The 24,057-nt window shown below is 55.2% G+C and overlaps 1 protein-coding gene across 1 annotated transcript; it reads left to right on the forward strand.

The window, feature by feature from the left end:
- The first annotated feature begins 373 nt into the window (after positions 1-373).
- On the forward strand, positions 374-23,227 carry Sdc1 (syndecan 1). The gene is made up of 5 exons (XM_059248429.1): positions 374-746; positions 19,567-19,648; positions 20,461-20,948; positions 21,402-21,537; positions 21,757-23,227. Exons 1-5 carry the CDS (start codon positions 681-683, stop codon positions 21,924-21,926), a joined length of 942 nt encoding a protein of 313 aa, XP_059104412.1. The 5' UTR covers positions 374-680; the 3' UTR covers positions 21,927-23,227.
- The last annotated feature ends 830 nt before the right edge of the window (positions 23,228-24,057 follow it).

A 24,057-nucleotide genomic window follows, 5' to 3' on the forward strand; every position in this document is an offset into this window, starting at 1 on the left:
ACCTGGAGGGCGCTGGGCGCCCTCGTCCAGAGGGCGCTGCAGCCTCGCGCACGGAGGACCAGCAATCGCCCTTCTCCAGGGCAGCGCCTCCGGACTCGGGACCAGGCCGTAGTAGCGGGTGCATCTGGGTCTCCATCAGCTAGGGATCAAGGAAGACACGACGTGGGAATCACAGATTGCCGGCACCAGTGCTCAGGGAAGGAAGGCGGGGCTCAGACCCGCGGGAGCTGAGGAGCGGGGTGGGCTTCGGTCCTAGGAGGCGTGGACGGGGGTGTGGCTGTATCCCCGGGGGTGGGGCGCTCCAAAGGGGCGGGGCAGTCCAGAGGGCGGGGCCCGAGGGGGTGGGGACTGGGGCTACCCAGGCCCGCGGAGCTGGGGGTGGGCGGCTAGTTTTTGCAACGGCTAAGAGCCCGTAGGTTTATTATAAGGCGGAGCTCGGCGGGAGAGGTGCGGGCCAAAGCAGACAGAGCCTAGCGCAAAGGAAGGAATCTGGCAGTCGGGAGCTGAGTCGAGCCGGCGGAACCTGCAGCCCTCGCTCAGGACAGCAGCGCGCTGGGGCAGGCGCCCGGGACAGCAGCAAAGCGCCGCGCAATCAGCAGAGCCGGCCCGCAGCTCCGCGCAACCCGCAACTCCGACCCGTGCAGCAAGCCCGCCGAGCTCCCGCCGCCGGTCTGGGCAGCATGAGGCGCGCGGCGCTCTGGCTCTGGCTCTGCGCGCTGGCGCTGCGCCTGCAGCCTGTCCTCCCGGTGAGTGTGGCCCGGGGCAGGGCTGGAAGGCGGCGGGAAGCCTGGACTCGCCACCAGCCGATGCCATGCAGGCGGCGGCACGTGGAGGGGGAGGGGAGCGGGGACTTCTTCCCGCGCTGCCTGGCGGATCCAGGGGATGGTGAGCCCTTAAATAAGGACTCCTCTCCCAATTCCCTCCACGGTCCGTGGGTGCCGCGCAGGTCCCCGAAGCTCGTGGTCGGGGCTGGGGCGTCCCGCAGAGTGGAGCCTCCACTGGTTCCCGGCGCTCAATTAAGTAAAACGACTCCACATGGGTCTGAGTCCGCCGGCCTGCGGCGGCGCCTGGACTCGCTCTCTCCCGTTGCCGTCTCGCTGGCCACCTCAGCGGCCTGGCCTCCGCCAGTGACCCGGGAGGGATGCAGTAGCCATGGCCACAACGCCCTTTCCGCAGACCCTAATTCAAACCAGACTGCAGGCTGCGCCCCCAGCGCCATGGAGCCCGGGCGCCTGGCCCTTTGCACCGGGACAAGTTTGGGCGCAGCAGAGCCGGAGCGGGAGCGGGAGGGGGCGGACGTGCGGATCCCCGGAGGGACCGGCATCAGGGCTGTGCGTGGGACACAGGAGGGGTGGCGCGGGGCCCTTGAGTTTTTCTCTGGCTGTCCCAGGTGAGCAGGGCCGAGGTGGCAGTGGGAGATTCCGGGAAGTTGGCTTCACAATGCTACAGACCCTCAGAACCCAACTTTGGGGTCGCTGAAGTTGTGCTGCCCCCCGGAGGGCCTCCTCCGCATGGCCGGCGCTGGGGACCCTCCCCGCGAGTGGACCCCGGTACGGCTCTTCCCCTCCCCCGACTCGGCTTTGTGCTGAAGCCGCGCGCAGGGAAGGCGGGTCCCTTGGCCCGCCCAGTAGGGCCGCGGGGAAAGAGGGACGAACGTGGAGCTGGCGATTGTGGGGGGGGGGGGGGGAGGCCTTTGGGGAGGATGCAGCCCTCCACCTTTGGCGGGGGGTCGGTCTCTCTAAGGAGCGACTTGGCCGACAAAGAGCTTGTCGAGGGTCCCCAGAAAGTGCTCTCCCGCCCCAGCCGCCGTCCGCTAGCCCGCCTTCCCCAACGGGGGCGCTTTGTTCTCGGCCCCTGTAACCCTTCCCTGGGAACCGCCCCGCAGCGCCGGCCCTTGACGTGGGCCGGGTCCTGGGCCGCCGCCAGGTGTCAGCGCTGCCCGCCGGGTGTCCACGCCCCTAGCCCCTGCACCCTCTGTGGAGTACCGGGGGGTCCTTTCGACTGGCCGGCTTGACCCTCCCCCCCGAGAGGCAGAGGCGAGGTGCGGAGCCTCTGGCTTTATCCCTTCCGGAAGTGGCAGTCTCCCCCGCCACATCTGGTCTGCTTAACTTTGATAGTCCTGGCAAAGAGAGACACGTGCACAGGAAAGCAGAGCTGAGCGCTGGTAGACACCCAGGTCCTGTACATAGAAAGTGGCACCTGGACACGTCCCCGATCACTGCTAATGGGCATTGTCTTCGCCACTTCCCAGTGGCTCCATCACTCTGGAGTCTTAAGAGAGGACCTCGATACTTAACAAATTGCCCATGAGTTGGGGGCGGGGGAGGGGTTGTCTGTGGGGTGCTGAATCAGGGTTCTCAGGGAGGGATATGGTTTCCGAACTGAGTCTCCGGTGCACTCCTGGTTTTAAGGTCCAAGAAACTGCTCTTGAGGGTTGTGGTTTCTGTGGGATTCAGATTATGCCTGGAATCAAAGTTACCACTGTGAAGAAGAAAGTGGAGCCGCCTGGCATTGGCATGCTTCCCTGACCCGCCTGGCATTACCTCCGGCTCTACTCTCCAGGCCCAATGTGAGGCCTCACTGGGGTAGTAGAGATGTGGTACTGCATTTCTTTCCAGCCAGGGTCTGGAGAGGTGGTGGTCGCTTTCCTGCTGTCTTGGGGGAGGTCAGCTAGGGCCCTCAAGCTCCCGTTATTAATACCGGGTAGGCAGTTGGAGGTGGCAATTCTCTGTGGACTATGTCTCCTGAAATTTCCTGTGCTCTAGGTAAGGAGCGGGTACCGCAACAGAAGGCCTTTCTGGTCTGGGATATTGGACCCTTTAGGGAGACACGAGGCCTAGGAAGCAGAATTGTCTCAACCGGAGGGACCTACAATCTTGGGAAGGCTTCCTGGGGGAAGAGGTTGAGCTGAGCCTGAGCTCAGTCACTGCCTGAGCCTTGGGGACAGACTCCCACTTGGAGGCAAGGGTGTTCTTTCTTCTTATTCTTATTTTAAAAGTTTGGTTTGTTTGTACTCTTTCAGCAAAAAATCCATGTTTGGTTAGAAGTGGGTGCGGAAGAGTGAGGGCATTTCCAGAGCTTCCTTTTTTTTTTCTTTTCTCTTCTGAATAATGAAGGCAATTGGGATTTACTTAAAATGGAAGCAGATACCGAGAAGTTGCCAGAGATCTCATCCTCTTCTGAGGGCTCCCTTAGCTCCTGTGGGAAGCAGGTCAGAACACCTCTGGGGACCAGTGAGATAGAGTGACTTTTGGGTGCCTGCCTGTGAATGAGCAAGGGGAGGCTGCTGGGAACCACTCCCGGGAGACTGGAACAGGTTCAAACTGTCCCTCAGTGTGTGTGTCCCCATGGTCTTTTGTTTCTGCTATGTAAGGAAAGAAAAAAAAAGCCACTCTGGAATAGTTATTTGCTATTTTTTTCTCTTTCTTTCCTTAATTATTTGGACTAGTAGAGACATTTCCCTTGAGGTCTGGCGGAGTGGGGGAGGCTCGGCTCGGCCTTTGGAGGTGATGTCACTGCTGGCTTGGGCTCCCCAGGGAGGGTGGAGCTGCTTTTAGCCTACCTGTGGCTCCTGATGGGCCCCAGGAAAACCTCATTAACACACATTGGTGGGGATCAGGGCCTGGAAAGAATGACGGGAAAGCTTGGTTTTTGCAGTACTTTCTAGACGGCCCCATCCACCCCTCCCCCAGCATTGCAGCACAATTTTGGATTCCTGAAATCCTCTGAGAATGTATCATCGCGGTAGTGAGACTTTTTTTTTTCAGTGAGTTAAAATTTCAGCCTCCTTACAAAGTATCGTTTTTTTGTTTTTTTTTTTTGTTTTTTTTCTGGTTACGTAGCCCTAGCTGCCCTGGAACTCACTGTGTAGACCAGGCTGGCCTCGAACTCATAGAGATCCACTTGCTTCTGACTTTAAGTGCTAGGTTTAAAGGTGTGTGACACCATTGCCCCGCTTTTTACAAAGTATTCTTACTTTGAGCAGGGTTCTGACACCCTTTTCCTTTATCCTCAACAGTAAGATGCTAGGTGTATTTAATCCCTCCTGCTGCTAGGTCCTCCTCGTCACAGTGCCTGGTCAAGCAGTCTCCTGGTTCCATGTGGCTCTGAAGAATACTGTGCCCTAGTGCCTGGTGGTTTGAATTCTTAAATGCCCTTTTCCTTCTCTGTCTCTGGTAGCTGGAACTGACCCTGGTGTTCCCGAGGGCAACAGCTTTTCTCTTCAATTCCAATTTGTTTTTAGCAAGCTGAGAAGCAAATCAGATTGGTTATAATTCTTAAAAAAAGAAAGCTCTCACCTTTGGGTAACTGTCAGGCTGTGTGAATTTGATATCCCCCGTGGATCTCTGTGGAGACCGCTGCAGCGTGGTCGTAGAATGGACAAGAGGGAACTGCCGCCCCTAAGGTCCTGGACCCAGCGTGATGAAGAGCCATTGACCAGGTGAAGGACCTAGGGACCTCCCTCAGTGAAGAGATGTCCACAGAGCTAGGAAGCACCTGTCAGCGGGAGCCCCAGTTCCCTAGTCTCATCTGTGACTTAGAGGCTCCAGCTACCATGGACTCTCAAGGCTAGCTCACTCTATGTGTCAATGAGCAAAGGCCTGCCTTTGTTTTTGTTCTGAGACAAATTCTCACTCTGTAGCCTAGCCTAGCCTGACCTGGACGTCTTAGCTCTTCTCCTGCCTCGGCTTCCAAAGTGCTGAAATTACAGACATGAGCCGCTGTGCCTGGCTGGGAGTCCTCCTCTTTATCCTTGACTGTGACTCCAGGCTTAGGTCTTGTCTCCCTCGCTTTAGTGTATGTTTTAGTTTATGTTCTACAGAATCTAGCTGTAGAAAGAGTCTGTACTGTTCGGCAGTTTCAGACACAGCTTTGGATCAAGGAGCGCCCCACACCCGCAGCTCAAGTCTGCCACTCATTTACTGTGTAATCCTAAGTGACTCACTTAACTTCCAAATCTGCTTGTCCTCATCCGCAGAACAGACATCGCTGTACCTGTTCTCTGCCCTCATTCAGTCATTTGCGTATCCATTTCCTAAGAGATGGTGTGAAAGTGCTTTGTGATGAAAGAGCCTGGGGAAAGGTAGATGGTGATAATAGTTAAGGGTTACCTTTTATTGAGTGCCTGTTAGGGAGGGCTTGGTACCTTTCCTTACAGTCCCACGCAGTCTTTCCTCCTAAGCCTTTATGATGTATGCCATCGCCACATGTTTTAAATGAGGAAGATGGCTTACAGAGGCCAGCCCTTCCACAGAGAAGAAAGAGGCAGAGACGGGCCTTTTGGTGTGTGGTTGGATGTGTGTGCTTGTGCATACACTTATGTATATGTATGGTGTGAATACACTGTAGAGTTGTCCAATGTCTACAACCCCAAGAAGCCCTGCACACGGGGTCTGCCTGAACCCTGTGAGGCCCTGTGTGGTGCTTCCAGGTCTGACTTGGACACTCTTGGTTGTGAGCATTTTGCGTAGAGGGGATATTTGGCCGGGATGAGGTGGCCTGCCATGTGCCTTTGGGCAAATCCTGAGTATTGGACAACACCCTGGGCCTTGACTGTGTGTACCTGATGGTTGTTTGGGTACAGGCAAGAGCTCTTCATGGAAAGCTGAGGTCAGGAGACAGTGTGGGGTCCTGACAGTGGGCAATGTGCACCTGGGGCTACACAAAGCTCGCATGCTGGTGACCGAGTACCAAGGAGTCTGGGCAGTGCCTGCCTGCCTGCCTGCCTTCCCCAGGCAGCACCCAACTTATGCTGTCTTTTATCCCGACACACTTACAGATTTAGTAGAGCCTTTGTAAGCCCTGGGAGGTGGGTATCCTGGCCACAAGTGGGTAGCTTGAGACCCAAGACTCCTGGCTCCTACACTGCCTTCTCCTCCTGGCTCTTTCCAACGCCAGGTTAGGCTGGGGGAGCATTTGGGACATTAAATTATTTCTAGTCCCAAAGCACACAGAACATACTGTTTCCTAATTGCCTTTTCTCCACCATCCACTGATATTTGAAGTGTTGGGCTGGAAAATTCCCTCCGAGAGCCTGCTTTAGTGTGTGCAGAGGGAAGATACTGGAACAGGAAGTCTGTAGAGAGAGTATTTTCATCTCCAGGACCTTGTGCTCTGGAGCAGAGTCAGTGTGGTGTCATTTCCCTGTGGGCTATTCCAGGAGAGATTGGGTTTTAGGTGGGAGTGCATATTCGAGAACCTTCTATCGAGAATGACAGGAGCCAGAAGTGCACGGGCGTTTGTCTTTTATCACAAACAGGCAGCTTCAGGTATGGACTGTAGACCTAAGGTCCTCGGAGCGAGACCCTGAACTTGGTGACATTTCAGCTCCAGATGGACATCGGAGGCCCCTGGGCAGTCCCCTCTGGGATGGCTTGCTTTGCCTGGGTAGGATACTGCTACCTGCTTTACAGGACCTTCTCAGGTTACTTCCTCATTGTCGGTGTTGGGGAAACCCTGACAAGGGGTGGGTATTGGAGGAAGGGCATCCTGCCCTGACAAGGGGTGGGTATTGGAGGAGGGGCATCCTGCTGCCTGGCATGTGCTGTGTGTTTGGAGAGTCAGGAGGTCTGGGGCAGCCTGCAAGTGGAGGCAAGTTAAACATGACTGGGGAGAACTCAGTAGGAAATCTTTGGACCACTGACAGGCGGGTGTGGTGGTGTTGGTAGTGGTAGACTCGCTCTCCTTTTAGAGATTTGCCCAGGGATCTTTTCCTGCTGACTCTGGAGCTCGGAGGCTTCTCGAGGTAGCTCCACTGGGAGCCTCTCAAGGGTCTCAGTCTGTCTCCTGGTGTTTATGGCTTCGTGGGCTGCCTAATTATATAGAGAGGATATGCTCCTCTGGCCTCCAGCCCTGGGAAAAGTTCTGCCCAGTGACTCACCTGAGGCCTGCAGCCGTGCGTGCACTCAGGCACACAGGCATGCTCAGGGGCTGCGGCCATCCATGCCTGCACAGCCCTGCTGTTCTCACACCATCAGGCTTTCCTTGGGGTTCTGCAGCAGTGGTAGAAACATTTGGGAAACATTGGTCACCTCTTATTTGCTGCTCCCTCTCCGTTTCTGGGTGTCTTCCCCCTTCATAACTGCACGTCTGATGCTCTTTGTGTCCCTGGCTTAGAAGCGTGCGGAAATTATTCCTCTCTATGGCCCTGACTTCCTTGTGGCCCCGGGGAAGTAGTTGACCCTCTGGGCCTGTGACGTCTGCTCAAGGACTTTTTCCTTCCCACTGCCATGTCTAAGGGTCATGCGCTGGCAGAGAGACCTTGTCTTGAGCGAAGGTGACCCGGCTTTTTGCTCTTTCTGTCTTTGTTGCTTCTGGGGACTCAGCAGGGACAACTGACTGCTGAGGGGGTAGGGTGGAGAAGGTCTCAGGTTAGACCACTGTGGAGATGGGGGTGAGGCAGGTTTTCAGATCTGTGCCCTTGGCATTCATTGTGGGAACCGGAGTGGATGAAGCCTCTGGGCAAGGTCAGGCTGGGGGTGGAGGCCAGGTGATGTTCTCTGCACCCACACCCAGGCATCCTGGCACCCTCCCCAACGTCCGCTCATCAGCAGGAATGAAAGCTGTGCCGGGCAGGTTGGGGCAGTGGGCAGGTGGGCGTGTTTATCGCTGCGCTCATCAGCTGAGTCACGATGCCAGGCCCCGTGAATCCTCCCTGGAGACTCACCCAACCCACCTTGACCCACTGGTGCCCACTGGCACGCGGTGGGGCAGGGCAGTGAGTCAAGACAGGCCTGGGGGGGGGGACGGCTGAAAGACAAAGGGGAGTTCATGACTTCAGGTGTTCATGACCTATCCTGGCTGTGGTCATAGGAATTGTGGGTGTCTCAGGTGCCACCTGGGTCTCGGCTGTCCCAGGAAGAGTCTGCCTTAAGTGCCAACTTGGCTTGAGCACCTGCTGGGGATGCAGGAATTGCACCAAGGGAAAGTGCCTATCGGTGAAGTGGGCCCACCATACTAGACCAGAGACAGTGGTGGTGAAGGGCACTCGTAACAGCCCTTTCCTGTGTCTTCCTGGCCAGCTGGAGGGTTTTGTCTCAGAGTTCCACAAGACCGTAGGAGCTACTTGGGAGCCTGGACTGTGAATCAGGCTTCTTTCATGCTTTAGACTTGCCAGCTTTCTAGCTATTGAGTCCTTGGGGAGGGTCTCATAGATGTACTTCCTGAGGAAGTACAAGATAACCAGGCATCTCTGTCTCCTGGGCACCTCTGTGTCCAGGGATGGTAAGAGAACCCTTCCAGTACACTGACAGGGACGAGATACCCGTAATCTTTCCTACTTGGGTCTGTCCTAGCTCTGTGGCCACAGAGGCCCCTCTTCTACCACCCCATCTGTCTCATTAAGGGCAACAGCTGGGCCTCATGCCTGTGTCTGCTCACCTATAGCCTCTGGGCGGGCTGGCCAGGTGAGGGGGGACCCAGAACTAGCAGGCTGTGAACACAGGATACGCTAGCCTTGGGGTAGGTGGGTAGAGTGAGGATCACTCCTCCCTAGGATGGGGGTTCTTTGGGGGGATCTGAGGGGCTGGTATCTACCTGTGGTGTCTAGCCTGTGCTTGTCCTTGGCTGCCGTAAAAGCAGTGGCTAAGGATGTTCCTGGGGCTTCACTGGTTGGGGACTTCATTGTATCGGAGAGGCACAAAGTGACAATAACTCTGATATTTTCTACAGCAGCCCTTGCTTGGCATCGCTGCTGACCCGGAAGCACCCAGGCCTTGCAGGTCTAGGCTCCTAGGAGAGTTCCAGATGGATATGGGGGTCAGGTTTGAGCTCGCAGGGCCCCAGGCTGGAGAGTGTCTAAGGAGCCGCCGCCGCCGAGACCGTTGTGGGAGTTGACGTCATTTCAGCTTCTCCCAGAGAAAGCTGAGGGGGTGTGGTGCAGTGTTGGGATCACATTTCTCCCAGAATGCATGTTGGGGAGGGATGGGGTCCTTGCGTCCGGGCCCCAGGCTTGGTCTGTGGGCTGTGTGGTCTCTAGGTTCTGTCTACATTCCTGCTCTTGCCCCAAAGACACTCTGAAGGGCATTCCAAGTAGGCACAGTGTTCCCTCTGTTCCTCCACCCCCAGGAGGAGGCAGGCCTGGATTGTAGCTTCCTAGAACTGGTCTTGAGGACTCCATTGGTGGATGTGAGGTAGGACAGGCTGGGCATACATTAGACTCACCGTCCACCTGCCTTTCCACAGAAGTCTGGGTCTGCCTACCTTTGGGAATCCAAGCTAACTCAAATCTTCGAGGCTTGAATAAGGGGCTCCTGGAGCATTAGCTGGCTATTTTACCTTGGCTGGTCTAAACCCAGGTTGGGCTAGCGAGAAGTATAGGGTAGAATCTGGACTACCTGGCTTTTTTTTTTTTTTTTTTTTTTTTTGGTTTTTTTGAGACAGGGTTTCTCTGTGTAGCTTTGTGCCTTTCCTGGAACTCGCTTTGGAGACCAGGCTGGCCTCGAACTCACAGAGATCTGCCTGCCTCTGCCTCCCGAGTGCTGGGATTAAAGGGGTGCGCCACCACCGCCCGGCTCGCATCCTGGCTTTATTGGTTCCTATGTAATCTTGCCCGTAACTCTTTACTTCTAAGCCTCAGTTTTCTTATTTGTGAAATGGGGCCGTCATATCCTGCCTGGAAGGGCTTTGAAAAAATGAGTGAATACAAGAAGTGGTTGGACTTCTCTCTTTGACTGGGTGGGGGGCTCAGTCAACAGGAGTACTGAGTATGGCCTACTGTGTACAGCACCCCCAGTGGCTGTGCCTGCACAGGAGGGTGCAGGGTCATCTTCATGTGAGTGGCCCTTCTTTTGGGCTTGTCCCAGGAATGCTGATGTCACGGGGTCTGCAAACACAGCTTTTGTTCTTCCTCAGAAGTCCAAGCCTTTTCTGACAGACCAGACTTTCATCTTCAGTGAGGCTCTCCAGGAGGCTGGATCCTGGCCTGAGCTCTGTGGGCTGGGCTGGCAAAGCAGGAGGAAGTCAGGGGAACACAGACACCCGGGCACCTGGGTGGGTGGGGGGCTCAGGAGAGCAGGGTTCCAGTGGTAGGGAGCCATTGGCTGTGCGTGGAACTTCTCACTGAAGGGTTACCTTGAGAGGAAGCAGATTCCCTGTAGACGCTAACATAGCTGGGCTGGAGTGCAAGGTGGGTGTAGGCCCCTCCCCTGAGCTCACTCAATGCCAGTGAAGGCTGTTTTCTGTGGTGTGTGCATTGTGCTGATGGCTAAGGTCCAGCAGGGCAAATCTGCCTGGCCTCTCTCCACTTTGTGTGACACCTGGTGTGCTCTTAGACAAGTGACTGTCCCCTTTGCCTTAATTTCCACATTGTGCAAGATGGGTACGGCCCTAGGATCGGAAAGTGGTTTTCAAGATAGGTTAGTTAATTCAGGGAAAGTGCCCGAACCGGTACCCAGCACACTACTCAAGACACAGTGGCTGCCGATGACCGATCTCCTAAGGTCTAGATTTGCTCCTCCGCTTCACGTGACCCCCTACAGCCTGGGTCACGTGACCCCTACAGTCTAGGTCAGGGCCTTAGTTCCTCCCACCTACTGCTGGCCCCAGGACCGAGGCTGCTGAAGGCTGCTCCCATATTCCCTGTGTCACCTCTGTGTCATCTACAAAGACTGTGGGGGTTGTCCAAGCCCTCCAGCCTCTCAGGCTGTGAGAGGTCAGTGAAAGGGCCTGGGCTGTTTGGTTCCTGTGTGGACTGGGGCCAGTCCAGGAACTCAAGAACCCACCCCACCCTTTCAGACGTAGGCTCCTCTCGGAGGAGAGTCCTCCTCCTCAGGCTAGCCCACCCTGCCACGGGACCACTCCCAGCATGCTCTGCTTTCTGTGTGTTTCCTAGTGGCCTCGGTGACTGTTTCAGTCTGAATTGTGCTTTACATGAGAGGGAGAAGACACAGGCATCTTGTAGTTCAAGGGGAAAGGAGATGTTTATTGTATGTCCTGAGTATGGTGTTACGGTCACCTGCGTTCCGACAGAGGTTAAAGAAGTTTGCTCTTGGTCTCTTCTAGTCTCCCTTTTCGAATCTTTTCCCATCTGCTGCAGCTCCTACCCAACTGCAGAGCCCCAGTTCCAGAACGAGCCCCTCCCCCACAGGAAACAGATTTGTGCGATAATGTGAATGACTAGTACCCACCCCTTAGCCCCTCCCACGGGGCATTTTGATTCTCAAAAGGGCATTGCACAACCACAGGACACAAGAAGAGAGATTCGGTGGTTAGGGTTGGAGTCATGTCCCCAACCTCCCAGCTGGAGCCCTGGCTGCTACAGGTGGTGTGTCGAAAACTGTAGTTTCTGCTTCTGTGAAACTCGAGGATCCTTTATTTAGCCAGTTCAGGGGCCAAATGGCCAGAGAAGTCTATGTGACACAGGTGTTGGGCCCCCATGCCCTGCCGAGTCTATAATCAGCTAGATGGCAGGTTTTGGGGTGCTGGCAGCCTAGGAGTGATCATGGTGGGGGTTCCTGTACTACTATCTACCCCCCAGACATCTCTCAAGTCCCTTGGCCCTAACCAGCAAGCTGTGCCCAAGGGAAGCTGAGAAGACCCTTAGCTTCTCTTTAGGATAGCCTGGGGTCAGCACGATGCGGGGCAGGGGGGGCAATGCAAGAATGCCTTGGCTATCCCTTCCATCTGCACAGGCTGGCTACCCAGAGACACTTTGATTCCAGACCTCTCCAGCAGCCTCCTGGGCCATAAATGCTCTTTGGAAGTGGCGAGAGATGACATCAAGTCACCGTGCCCCGTGCCCCTGCCCTCCACCTGCCACCACTGTTGGATGTCATGTTTGTGGTCTGCTGCCCATTGCTTCAGCCACTGTGTCTGGCTGCCCCTTGAGGGTGAGCCAGACCACCCCCCTCGACGCCCCCCACCCACCCCCTCGACACACCGCCCCCCCCCCCTACGCCCCCGCCCCAGCCAGAGAACATGTGGTGTACAAGCCGTAGGCCGGGAGCCCTCTTGCGATCTGTGAAATCCCTATGGTATAGATGGGTAGCCCAAAGTCAGGTTCGTTCCAAGAAACAAGAGCCCAGATTGTAAAACACCGTTTTGCTATTTTGGCTTTTCTCGTTTTCTCTGAGCACATCTGGCTGATCAGGGCCAAAGGACTTGAAGAGGTGGCTGACAAGTGCCGAGGGGGTGGGGTGGGTGGGTGGGGGTGAGGGGGGGATTGGTTCTGTCTGGCTCCCTCCAGGAGCAGTACCTGGTGAGAGGCTGGCTGGGCCTGGGCCAGGTGCCCTTGCTCCACACGGACTGAAAATCTCGCCCTGCCTGTCCTGGCTGGGCTATGGTAGGTGGGAGCTGTGGAGGAACTGGTCTTCCAGGCCCAGCTCCACACCCGGCTCTCAGCTGAGCCTGCTCAGAGACTAGTCCTGGCATGTGGATTGTAGGGCAGGTGCCAGGCCCGCAGGGAGGTGTGGGCATTGGGGTACTCGAGTGGCCCTGACCTATTGTGGGCACTGGGGTTGGAGGTATGGTGCAGGGAAAGGGCCCAGTGCCATACTTGGCTTTGGCATTGACCTCGGTTTGCCATTGGACGTTCCACCGAAGGGATATGCTGGCCAGAAGGGGTCGTTACAACCAAGAAAGAATACTGTCTTCGCACTCTGCTCATTCCCAAGAATCCCCAAGACACACAGAGGATAAGCAGAAGTCCAGCAGCAGTGGAGACTGCTGGTGGGGGGCTGTGGGGGAATGCACCCAGGGGATTCTGGGAAATTGGTCCTGTCTGGAAGTGTTGCCAGGGTCTGGGCCTTGGAGGTGCTTTGGGGTCCTGTGCTCTCTAGCTAGGCAGCTGACACTCCTTTTTACCTGCTTGTCCTCACCTTGGCCCCACCCTGGGCTGGGCCTCTCCCTCCCTCCCTACTGGGTCACCAGTCACCTTCCCTGCAGGCCCCAGCTTGACTGTTGGTGGAGAGAAAGAAAGCTGATAAATCATGGTGCCTGTCAGCCGGAAATTTGGGTGTTGCCTGAAGGCACCAATGGGGGCCCTCCCTCCTGGAGGCAGCTTTGGGGGTGGGGGGTGGGGGGCTGTGCTCTGGGTCTTGAGGCCTCCCTATAGTTTCTCAGTTCTCTGAGAGACGTGAGGGGTTGGGCATCACCCTAGCACAGATCTCTGGCCTCCGATCATCACATACTGCCCAGCGTGACCTGTGGGAGCCATAAAAGAATTCAGGATTATCCAATCAAGCCACTTCATTCCCTACACCCACACAACGGGTCCAGAGATGCACAGGGTGCCGCCCAGACACCCAGTGTAGGAATAGTTGAGCTAAATCTGGTACTGTCCCAGAGACCCTCCTTGGAGAGTCTCTGGGACAGTTCACCCTGTTGCTACATGCTCCCGGCATTTCAGGCAGGACCAGAGGGAAAGGTAACTGTGGGGAGGAGAGTAGTCAAGACCCCAGGCTGCAGGACACCAGGATAGGAGGAGATTTTAGCCACATTCTTTCCTGTCCGTTCTCTACGCTCCTGGAGACACATTGTATCTCGTAGCACAGCTGCCCCTGAGGCCCACCTTTTACCTTTGGGGCCCCCTGGGGATAGCTCAGTGTCGCCAGCATCCTCCCACTGAGGTCCGTGGAGTTACACTATGGGGCAGCTAGTGTGAAGATGTTGGGCCAGGAAGCCAGCTACTTGGGAAAAACAAGGTTGTTCCTGGTAGGCCCTGGCAGGAAGGAGGTCCGTGCTTGGTGGGTTAAGAGCCTTTGGAAGGTTGGATGTTCCCTCAGCTCCTTGGTGAATTAGGCTCTCCTTGCACCATGGCGGTTGTCTGCTAAGAGTGAAGGCATCGGAAGTAAAGAATAAGCTAGAGCCTTCCCAGGTTGCTTTGCTCCTGGCGCTGGCTTACAGAGCTCCCTTGCTGCTGGGTGGCTTGAACACTGGGTTCAGTCAGGGAACTGGAGTGGAGTGAACTTGACTCCCTCAGCTCCCGGCCATGGCACCTCTAAGTGGAGCCTTGCCTCTTCCAGATGAAGTACAGTCCCTGAGCAGGAAGTACTGTCTGATGTTGTGGTAGTTCTTGGGAGTCCCTGGATGTCATTCTCAGGTCACGTGCCCAGTTGTATAGAGGAAGGTGGAACCTAGAGTTAGTTCTGGAGCTCAGAGTCCTCAGCGCCCCAGAGCTGTGAATTCTGTGGGGGAGAGGAATTACTCATACCTCTTAGACCCATAGGTCTAACCAAGACACTGGGGCGGGGGGTGGGGGTAGATCTCTTGTATACTGTGAACCTACTGGAAACCCTCTGGGGTATTTGCCGTGGAGTCGAGTCTTGGTTGGATAAGAGGGAAAGGTGTTTATCCTGGTGTGATTGTGGGGGCTCACGTAGCCTTGGACTTCCCCAGTGTCGATTGGACAGAGACCATGTGACTGGAGCCCGGGCTTCTGGAACAGGTGTGGAGGCCCCAGACTAGCTGGGATCCAGGCTGCTTGGGAATGGCTGTGACCCAAGTCCTTTGATAACAGCAGCTCTTTGTCACTGGATGTTGTGACTAATGGGACTTGTTGATTCAATGACTCGGCTCCCACCCACAGAAGCTGGGGCTTCTGTTATGGTACCAGGCGGCCGCAGACAACCCGGAGTTCTGCCTCTCTTTCCCACTCCATGAAGCGAAGTTCCCAGCACTGCCCACTGTCTGATTGTCTACTGGGGCTCTTCATATCCCAGCCCCTGAGGCTTCTCTCCTTCACACAGCCCCTGGAGTGGGCCACTGGGTATGTGTTGGGAGCTCTGTTAGGGTCAAGACCAGGCTATTTCTGACCTTGTTTATAACCCCCCAAGTTTCCAGGTGATGGATTATTCCAGATTTTTGAAGTTAAGGAATCCATTAAATATCAAAATTCCACAACCTTAAATTTTTTTTCTTTCATTACATTCTTTTATTTTGTGCGGGTGCATATTTGTGTGTATGTGTGTGCACATGCATGTGGGGGTCAGAGTACAATTTGGGGAAGTCAGTTCTCTCCTCCTACCGTGTGGGTGCTGGGGGGTGGAACTCAGATCATCAGGCTTGGAGATAGTGCTTTACCCTTCAAATATTAACTATACAGCCCTATGGCGTCAGAAATGCTTTTTAAGGGCCGTGTGATTTAGATACCACTGAAGTTTCACAGTAGGTGACATGGGTAGTGTGTGAGGGTGTTGACTGGAAGCTGTGGGTCTTTGTACCTGATGGCGGCAGACTAGCAGGGGCTGGGCAGATGGGCATCCGCTCCAAAAAGCCCGTAATCCCTGACCCTCTCGGAGACACCCACTTGCTAACAACAGCTGAGGTGTATGCATCCTAAGGATATTCTGACAACGTGCTGGAATACAGAATACCCTCAGCCCCAGGCAGCCAGGACATAGGGCTCCATCACATTGCAGTGACTGCCATGGAGGGTTGCCTTCCTTCCAGTCCGTGTGGGTGTGAGAGCTGGCAGGAAGTGGCTCCAGGCTGCCATGAAGCATCCCAGCCAGCCTTCTGCCCACAGCTCCGAACAGGCTCTTTGGCAGTGACTTGCAACTGCAGGTGAACTCTCTCCTGGACCTTGTCCTGACCCAGGCCGAGTCAGGACCCAGTGTGTGCCTGGTACCCCGACCTGGGCTGCTAGGCAGGGCTGAGCATTCCTCTTGCTTCCTGGTGCGACAGCCGTAGTGAAGAAACAGAGAACCATTTTGCTTGAAACGGATGAACTCAGCCAGAGGAGAGAGATGGTCCTTAGGCCTGTGGAGTGGGGTAGGAAGGGAGTACTAGAGTGTGGGGACACTTGTTGCCTGGATGGCCTTGGGTAGGTCCTTTACCCTGGGAGGTGCTGTTTCTTATCTAACAGAGATGCTAATCTCAGCCGGACCTGAGGAGCTGCAGGGGAGAGAGGTATAGGAATCAGAGTGAGGAGTGAACATTCTCTCCAGCCCTATGGAAGCCTGAGGCCTTTGCCTCTCTTTTCCTGGCCTGGGTCCCTGCCTTCGCGTCTCACCAGGGTCCTTACTACACAGCCCCAGGGGATGCCCCAAGCAGAGGTGTTAATTGACCTCTCTTCGGCCCTGTGCCCATACCCCATATGTCTGCTCCCATGATCCTTCCAGGTAGCCCAAACCTCGGACTTTGGGTTTTCAAATCAGCTGGCTTCTCTGCTTTGTGCTTCAGTGAGAGGGAGCTAAGTGGCCCTGGGTTCGATAGCACAGGCCATGAAAATCTTTCTTGCCATGAGGTTTCTGCTATGTGATTTGAAAATTGTGTATGTGTACACCAGTATCCATGTGTGGTATCTGTGTACCACAGCAGGCATGTGGAAGAGGTCTGGCCTACTTAGAAGGATCTTTTCTCCTCTTCAATTGAGTCCCAGCATCAATCTCAGGTCACCTTTACCTGCTGAGCCGTCTTGCCAGCTCCGTTCTCTATTCTTGACTTGTTTGGTGTACAGCTGATTTTCCTGAAGCTGGCAGAGGGGGAGAAAGATAAGGCTGGCTTGATTGCCTTTACCTCCCCGAGTGGCAAGAGGTGGGTGACTCGGTGGGAGTTTCTTTATCCCTAGACATCCCTAACGGTCTTGGAAGGACCCAGGTCAGAAGTGATACTCAGGAGGGCCCTTATAAGTCCACAGGAACACTATAGGCTTCTAATCATATTTGCATCAAAAACTCCAGTCAGCTGGGACCTGGGAAGTCCCGGTTCAGACTCACCCCCCCACACACACCCATCTCTTCACGGGCTGAAGTTTCTTTGTTCCTTCAATCGTGATACCATCATGAAAAGTCTCCAATGAGGGTGGAGGTGGGGCAGTCAGGGAGCTGCTTCTCTTTCCCTTAGCAAAGGTTGGGGGGGCGTGTAGGACAGGTGTGCTGCCCTCCCCTACCCCCACCCCACCCCCACCCCCACCCCCACCCCCACCCCCGCATTCCCTGCCCTGGACCTGGTTTGCTGGTTTCAGTAGAGATTTGCTTTAGAAGCTTGTTGTGTAGACAAGATCATAGGGGAAGAAGCTGAGCAAAGCCGGAGGAACAAATTGCTTCCCTGTGAAGACCCAATCTTATCTAGCTCTAAGACAAGCCCCTCCCTTTTGGGAAATTGCTGACTCTTGGCACTTCTCTATGAAGAGAGGAAGCTAGCCGCCTTATGTTTGCCTGGACCCCTGTGTATCACTGCAGACTTAGCTACCTCACCTTGAACAAGGTCTGCACCCCTGGTGTGTGTGACTCAGGCTGTTCTGGTTGGATCTGGGACCTCTGCTCCATCTCCAGCTTGCCATCCCATGGAGGGAGTCCGTGGGTTAGGAGAGGGTAGAGTTGGGACCTAGAATGAGGCGGAAACTGTGATCTTGGGGTCTTTCCTGTCTAGAGGGTGCTGTTCTCCACGGATGCAGCCACAGGGAAGGCTACCACAGGAAATCTGGGGTACCACCTGGCATAGTGTAGATGGGATGTGGGCTGACACCCAGTGAGGGGATGGATTCTGACTATCCTGTGGATGGGCCACAATGATCTTGGTCTACTGCAGTGGTTCTCAACCTGTGGGTCACAGACCAGACGTTTCCATTGCGGTTCATAGCAATAACAAAATTACATTTATGAAGTGGCAACGAAATCATTTTATGGGTCGGGGTCACCACAACATGAGGAACTGTATTAAAGGGTCATGGCGTGGGGCTGTAACTGCTCAGCCGAGTTGAGCCACAGCGAACCAACTGTCAATGAAGTTGGGCCTAAGTTCAAAACCTTTGTCCCAGGGGAGAAGAGCATGCATGCTTTTTTGCTTTGTACTTCTAAAGGAAGTTCAATGTTATTCCTGGCCTACCAGCTCCTACACGTGCTGAAACGGCCCCTGTAACCAGTAGAGCTTACACATCTGTAGCCTTCCCCCATGGGTCCAACAGCCATGCCTGACTCTTCCTGCCAATAGCACTGTCTGGGTCCTGCCAAGCTTCCGGGGCCAAGGTGACCCTGTTTCCTTAGTGCTAAGCCTCAGCTCGACCACTCTGCCTGGACTGTAGAGGCTCCCGGTGAACTGGCTTCCTCCTGACTCTTCTCTCGAAATTCCACCTTGAGCCTGTGTTCTCCTGTCCACGTGGGCCTCCTGGCATCAGGGGTTGCCACCAATCCCAGAGTCCTTTATCACAAGTCGAGCAGCTCCCCACTCATTACTGAGAACAACGGCCACGGACGCTTGTTACCTGCCAAGGCTGTGTGTTCTTTCGCTCGCGCAGAAATTCTGTGACCGTTCTGTAGTGCGGTTGTTGTTGGCGCTGGCACCCATTTTTCAGATGGGGATACTGAGGCCGTTAGATGTGTAGGGACATCCCTAAGGCCACTCAGCTGGTGAGTGACAGAGGCCAGGGGGTCTCTGGGGCCTTCGGCTGAACCATGATGTACTTCTTTTTCTGCTTTGTTGAGACAAGAGTCTCTATCTAACTCCGCTGGCCCAGGACACATGTAGGCGAGGCTGACCTCAAATTTGCTGCAATCTTTTATATCTCCCTGTTGAGTATTAGGATTGTAGGCATGCGCTACTCCTCCCAAACTGTTGTACTGTCTTTTTTTTTTTTTTTTTTTTTTAAATTCATTCTTTGTCCTGGTCTGTGCTGGGGCCCTTGTAAGATGGTCTGTACTGAGCTGGGTTATTGGGGGTCGGCTCCTTGCCCAGCAGGGCTCTCATAGCTCCCCTCCCCATCCCTTGCTTACCTGGGCCTTCTGTACCTGGTGTCCTGGAACCAGTGCTGGGGGCAGCCATGGGCCCAACTCTCGGCCCCTTTCCCAGCGTGCCTAGCTGGGGGGCCGTGCTCCACATCCCCCGCCCCTGCCCCAGGCCTGTGGGACTGTGTTTGTGGGCCACCACCTGCAGCCCCTTGGAGCTGGAGGCAGCAAGGCGGGCCACATTCCTGCAGCTGCTGTTGCCAGGGAGAGCCCGTCCCAGGCCTACTGCCCATTCACTGGAGCCTCCTTAATGCAGGAGCCTTTCAGATTAGCCTCCACTGTCCCCAGCCCAAAGGGCGCCCCGTCCTTTCTTCACCGAGAAGACCAGGATACAGTCCTTCCTGTGGCTGAGAAAACGGTCCTTGTGACCAGGCCTAGGGGCCACCCTGTGTGGGCAGAGCTGCTTCAGCACAGACAGCTCCACCATGCCAGGCCTGGCCCTGCTTCTCACACCTGAGGCTGCTGTGCCTACACCCTAGCGTCTAGCTCAGCGGGACACTGATTTTTCTAAGTACAGATAGTTTCTGGGGGGGTGGTGTCAAAGCTCCCCACGGATGGCCCCGGTGCCTGATTCTCGGGGTAGAATCAATGGATGGACTTCCCAGGGATCACAGCTTGTGTTCCCAGGGTGGGTTCCCTGAGTAGACAGACATCCAGGGGTGAGGACCGTGTCCCCATCCCTTGCCCCTCCACCTGGCATCAGCTTAGGTTGTTACAGCATCGGGGATATGAGGAAGACCGGGGGTGGGGGGGCTGAGAGCCCCAGAGCCACATGTAATGGCTGCTTCCTGCATGTGCTGCTGGGATGGTTGGCTGAGCCTCTTGGGCTGCCTAAGATGGGAACTCAGGGATGCTGGGCATTGGCCAAGCCTCATCTCAAAACTCCTCTTTGATCTTTCCCTAGCAAATTGTGACCGTAAATGTGCCTCCTGAAGACCAGGATGGCTCCGGGGATGACTCTGACAACTTCTCTGGCTCGGGCACAGGTAAGGCTGACCCGGAACATTGAGAACGCCACAGGTCATGGCTGGAGTGGGTGAGCAGACAGTCACTTAGTTTTAGTGCGCCCCCTTTCTTCTCCATCCCGTCCTCAGCTGTCAGAGTCAAGAAGGACAAGGCCAAAGGGAAGAATGATGTCCAGCTGCAAACAGTTTAGTTAAGGGAAACCCCCAGAGAAGTGTGGTGGCTCCCAGAGGCCATGGGCAGCCTCTAGAGACAACCCTTGGAGAAGGAGTTTGACTCCACTGAGCCTTTGGTGTTTCCATCTGTGAGATGGGAATACTTTGCCCCAGAGGCTATTGGGAGCTTTCTGGTAGCACGGCGTCAGCTGACTGTAGACTTGCCCTCACCTCCCCTAGATAGCATCTGTCTGGGGAAGAGAAGGCTTTGAGCTGCAGCAAACCTAAGAGGTCTCCCAGAAGGGAGGTCAGGGGGTGGGGGGCTGGGGCTGGGAGTGGGGTTTAGAAGGGAAGTCAAGGTAGCCATGGGAAGCGAACCAGAGCAAAGGGCTGGGAGATAGGAGGTAGGCTGCAGCCATGTGCTCCTAGGTCTTTGGGGAAGAGGGCAGGGTAGATGTGTGTCCTGGGTTCGAGTCCTATCATCCATGGTGCCTTATCCCATGCTCACAGCAGAGGCTGCTCCCAGGCAGGGGAAGCTACAAAGGGCATCTTTTCTGGCCTGTTTTTCAGAGTTCAGCCTGGGGGACTCAGGCCCCAGTCTCCTCATAGTATGAACTTGTTGGGCTTGATTGACACCTGGGGACCTCCCTCCCCTGACACCCCCACTTCTGACCCTGTAGGTGCCTTGCCAGACATCACTTTGTCACGGCAGACTTCTTCCACTTGGAAGGACGTGTGGCTCCTGACAACCACACCCACCGCTCCAGAGCCCACCAGCAGGGACACCGAGGCGGCTGCCTCCACCGCCGTCCTGCCGGCTGGAGAGAAGCCTGAGGCGGGAGAGCCGGCACTGGTCTCAGAAGTGGACACTAGCTTCACCGCTCGGGACAAGGAAGTGGGGGTCACCACCAGGCCCAGGGAGACCACACAGCTCCCCATCACCCAACGGGCCTCAACAGCCAGAGCCACCACAGCCCAGGCACCTGTCACATCGCATCCCCACAGAGACGTGCAGCCTGGCCTCCGGGAGACCTTGGCTCCCACAGCACCTGGCCAACCTGACCATCCACCTCCAAGCGTGGCGGACGGAGGTACTTCCGTTATCAAAGAGGTTGCCGAGGATGGAGCTACCAATCAGCTTCCCACAGGGGAGGGCTCCGGAGAGCAGGTGAGTGGCTTTGTGTTTCCTGGGTGGCCACTAACTAGTACCTGGCATCTGTCACCCAGCACCCTAACACCCCTTTGTCCTGTAAAGCACATTGTAGTGCTCACCACAGTGATAGGGTAACAGGTTCCTGCCTTTCTCCTGCCTTAAAATAGACTGATTACTAGATCAATAGTAGGCTTCTTAGACATCACTCGGGAGCTGGTCACCTAAAGTGACACCAGGGTGAATTTTTTCTAGAGCATCATGGGATTTTCATACAAAAATGGGTGGTCTCTGTGCCTTAGACAGCCAGGGTCCCGAGCGTGATTGTATACCATGACAGATGCTGCTAGCATAGCTTGGGTATGTCTGAAGTGGGGTGGGAGGGAACCCCAACAGGGTATGGCGGCCGTGCTCCAGGTTGTTATTGTGTCAGTGGCTCCATTGACCTGATCCCGACTTGCCCTCCTGTAGGATTTCATCTTTGAAACATCTGGGGAGAACACAGCTGTGGCCGCCATAGAGCCGGACAAGCGGAATCAGGCCCCAGTGGATGAAGGAGCGACAGGGGCCTCTCAGGGCCTTTTGGACAGGAAGGAAGTGCTGGGAGGTGAGTCTTTTTTTTTTTTTTCAAGTAGGTAGGAGAAGGCAGGCTGTGGCTCTGGGGTGGCCTGGGTTTCTAGGGGGAAGCCATCTCTAGCCGTGGGGTGGGGAAGGAGAAGGGATGAGTCTGGATGGCCCAGGCCGCTTCCTGTGTTATCCGTTGGGAGAGACTGCCGCTGTGTGCCTTGTAGCCGCTGATCTGAGACAGCCTCTGTCCCCTCCCTAGGTGTCATTGCTGGAGGCCTGGTGGGGCTCATCTTTGCTGTGTGCCTGGTGGGTTTCATGCTCTACCGGATGAAGAAGAAGGACGAGGGTAGCTATTCCCTGGAGGAGCCCAAACAAGCCAATGGAGGTGCCTACCAGAAACCCACCAAGCAGGAGGAGTTCTATGCCTGATGGAGGAATGGTTCTTCCCCTACCCCGACCCCTGCCACTCACTAGGCTCCCACTCGTTTCTTCTGTGAAAAAAAAACTTAAGGCCCTGGCCTCCCCACCACGGTGTCGCCTCCTCAGCACCCAGACCCTTCCTTCCGGCTGTTCCTGCCCGAGCAGTCCCAGGGTGTGCTGGGAATCCACTCTACTTCTTTGACTTCTGCCTAGAAGCTTGGGCGCAAAGGGTTTCTTGCATCTGACCTTTCTACCACAGCCACACCCCGATGTCCACTATGCTGACTTGGTTTCTCCAAAGCGGAGGAGACCCGGCTCTGGAGAGAAAGGGGACCCAACTGCTTTGGACCTAGATGGCCCATTATGGCTGGACGATACAGGGGGACAGGAGAGGGGCCTCGGCTGCCACGCCATAGCACTTACCCATAGAGACCGCTTACCCATGGTTGGCCATGCTGTGGTAGGGGACGGAGTCCAGGGCTCCTTGGAATTCACTTCGCATTTGTGGGGGAAGTCTACCTTAGATATCAACTTGTTTTTGCACATGTTTTCCTCTTAGTTTTTCTGTTCAGAGCCCCCAGTCGACTTGACTTCTGGGGTAAGGCAAGTCAGTTGACTGGTGTCCCTCATCTTGCTTCCCTCATCCACATTCAGGAGACAGCAGCAGGGTCATTAAGACATTTTTTTTGTTTTGTTTTTTTGTTTTTAATTAACCTAGAAGAACCAAATCCGGATGCCAAAATGTAGGCTTAGTTTGTGTGTTGTCTCTCTCTAAGTTTATCTACAGCTCACGCGTGCAACAGGGTATGGACTATCTGTATGGTGCCCCATTTTCTGGTGGTCCAGAAGTAGGCTGGCTAGTCCAGGATGCTATGGGGTAACCACCTCTTGACCAGTCATGCCTGTGTGTCTGAACTCAGGGCCATGGCCGTGGCCTGGGCCACTGCGACATTGGAAGAGCCTTGTGTGAGAACTTACTCCTAAGAGCGCCGTCTAGGGACGGAGGAGGGGAGAAGACTGGGGGGTGGGGGAGGGCTTGGCCAGGCTGCCCAAGACTCTCCCACCTTTGGTACCATCTCTGGTCACCTTTCTCCTGGAAGTTGACAAGACACATCTTGAGTTCGGCTGGCACACTGGCTCCTCCATTGAGAACCAAGTTGACCTTCAGCTCCTGCGGGCCCTGCCCCCAGGCTGGAGTCAGAAAAGCTTCCCAAAGAGTGAGAGTCTTTTGCTTTTGGCAAAACGCTACTTAATCCAATGGGTTCTGTACAGTAGATTTTTGCAGATGTAATAAACTTTAATATAAAGGAGTCCTATGAACTCTATTGCTTTTTTGCTTCTTCTCTGGGCTGGTGGTGTAGATGTAGCCAGCCTTTTCTCAAACCCTGGTAGCTCAGGGGAGCTTGGATCAAGGCTACGTGCCTCCACTTCTTCGAGGGGTAGGATCCTAGGTCCAGGATTCCTCTTAATTTTTTGTTTGTTTGTTTGTTTTTGTTTTCTTTTGGGCCAAACTTCTTTTGGAAGTTGGTAGGGTTCAGCCAGGGTGTTCCAGGGCTTGATGTCTGCTCTTCTAAATGGTTTAAGTAGCTGGGACTCGAGCGTAACTTGACCTGGGGTCAGTAGAGTCACGCTTGGCTTGCAGAGCAGACACCTGGGACAGCCTTCTTCCCACGTGTTGGCTGGGACACTTTCCTAGGACTCCGTGCTTATTTACCTCAACGATGTTCCAGCTGCTGACGAGGCTCCTTGGTGGCTCAGTTAGACAAAAGACCTGTGCCCTGTGTTTCATCTCGGAACTTGTTGCCGGAACGTAATGGCCGGATATGATGGGGGGGAGTGTGGGGGGGTGGGGGTCAGATCTGAGACAGCACTCGGCTGAGAGCTTGTGAGACAGCGGCCAACCAAGCCTCAGGCTGGGCCCGTTCATGTAACTGCAATAAACGGTGCATGTCCATTTGGACAGCAGACTGGTGGTGGTTGTGGAGTCTCTTCTTGGTCCGGCCATGTCCTACTCTGTGGTTTTTGGAATGGGAGTCTAACTGGTCTGTGTTCTGCCTTGGTACCAAATAGCAACAATCTGCTGCCCTTGCCTAGACCCCGGGGCAGGACTTTGGGGTTGCCTTCTCCCAGGACTCCTGGC

Source organism: Peromyscus eremicus, chromosome 22 (genome assembly GCF_949786415.1).
Source record: "Peromyscus eremicus chromosome 22, PerEre_H2_v1, whole genome shotgun sequence".
NCBI lineage: Eukaryota > Metazoa > Chordata > Mammalia > Rodentia > Cricetidae > Peromyscus > Peromyscus eremicus.

Bases quoted from the DNA above. Each gene is read 5' to 3' on its own strand.
- Sdc1 (XM_059248429.1), top strand. From the start codon at position 681: ATGAGGCGCGCGGCGCTCTGGCTCTGGCTCTGCGCGCTGGCGCTGCGC. The intron at 20,949-21,401 runs GTGAGTGGCTTT...GCCCTCCTGTAG, and splicing joins GGGAGGGCTCCGGAGAGCAG to GATTTCATCTTTGAAACATC. The intron at 21,538-21,756 runs GTGAGTCTTTTT...TCCCCTCCCTAG, and splicing joins CAGGAAGGAAGTGCTGGGAG to GTGTCATTGCTGGAGGCCTG.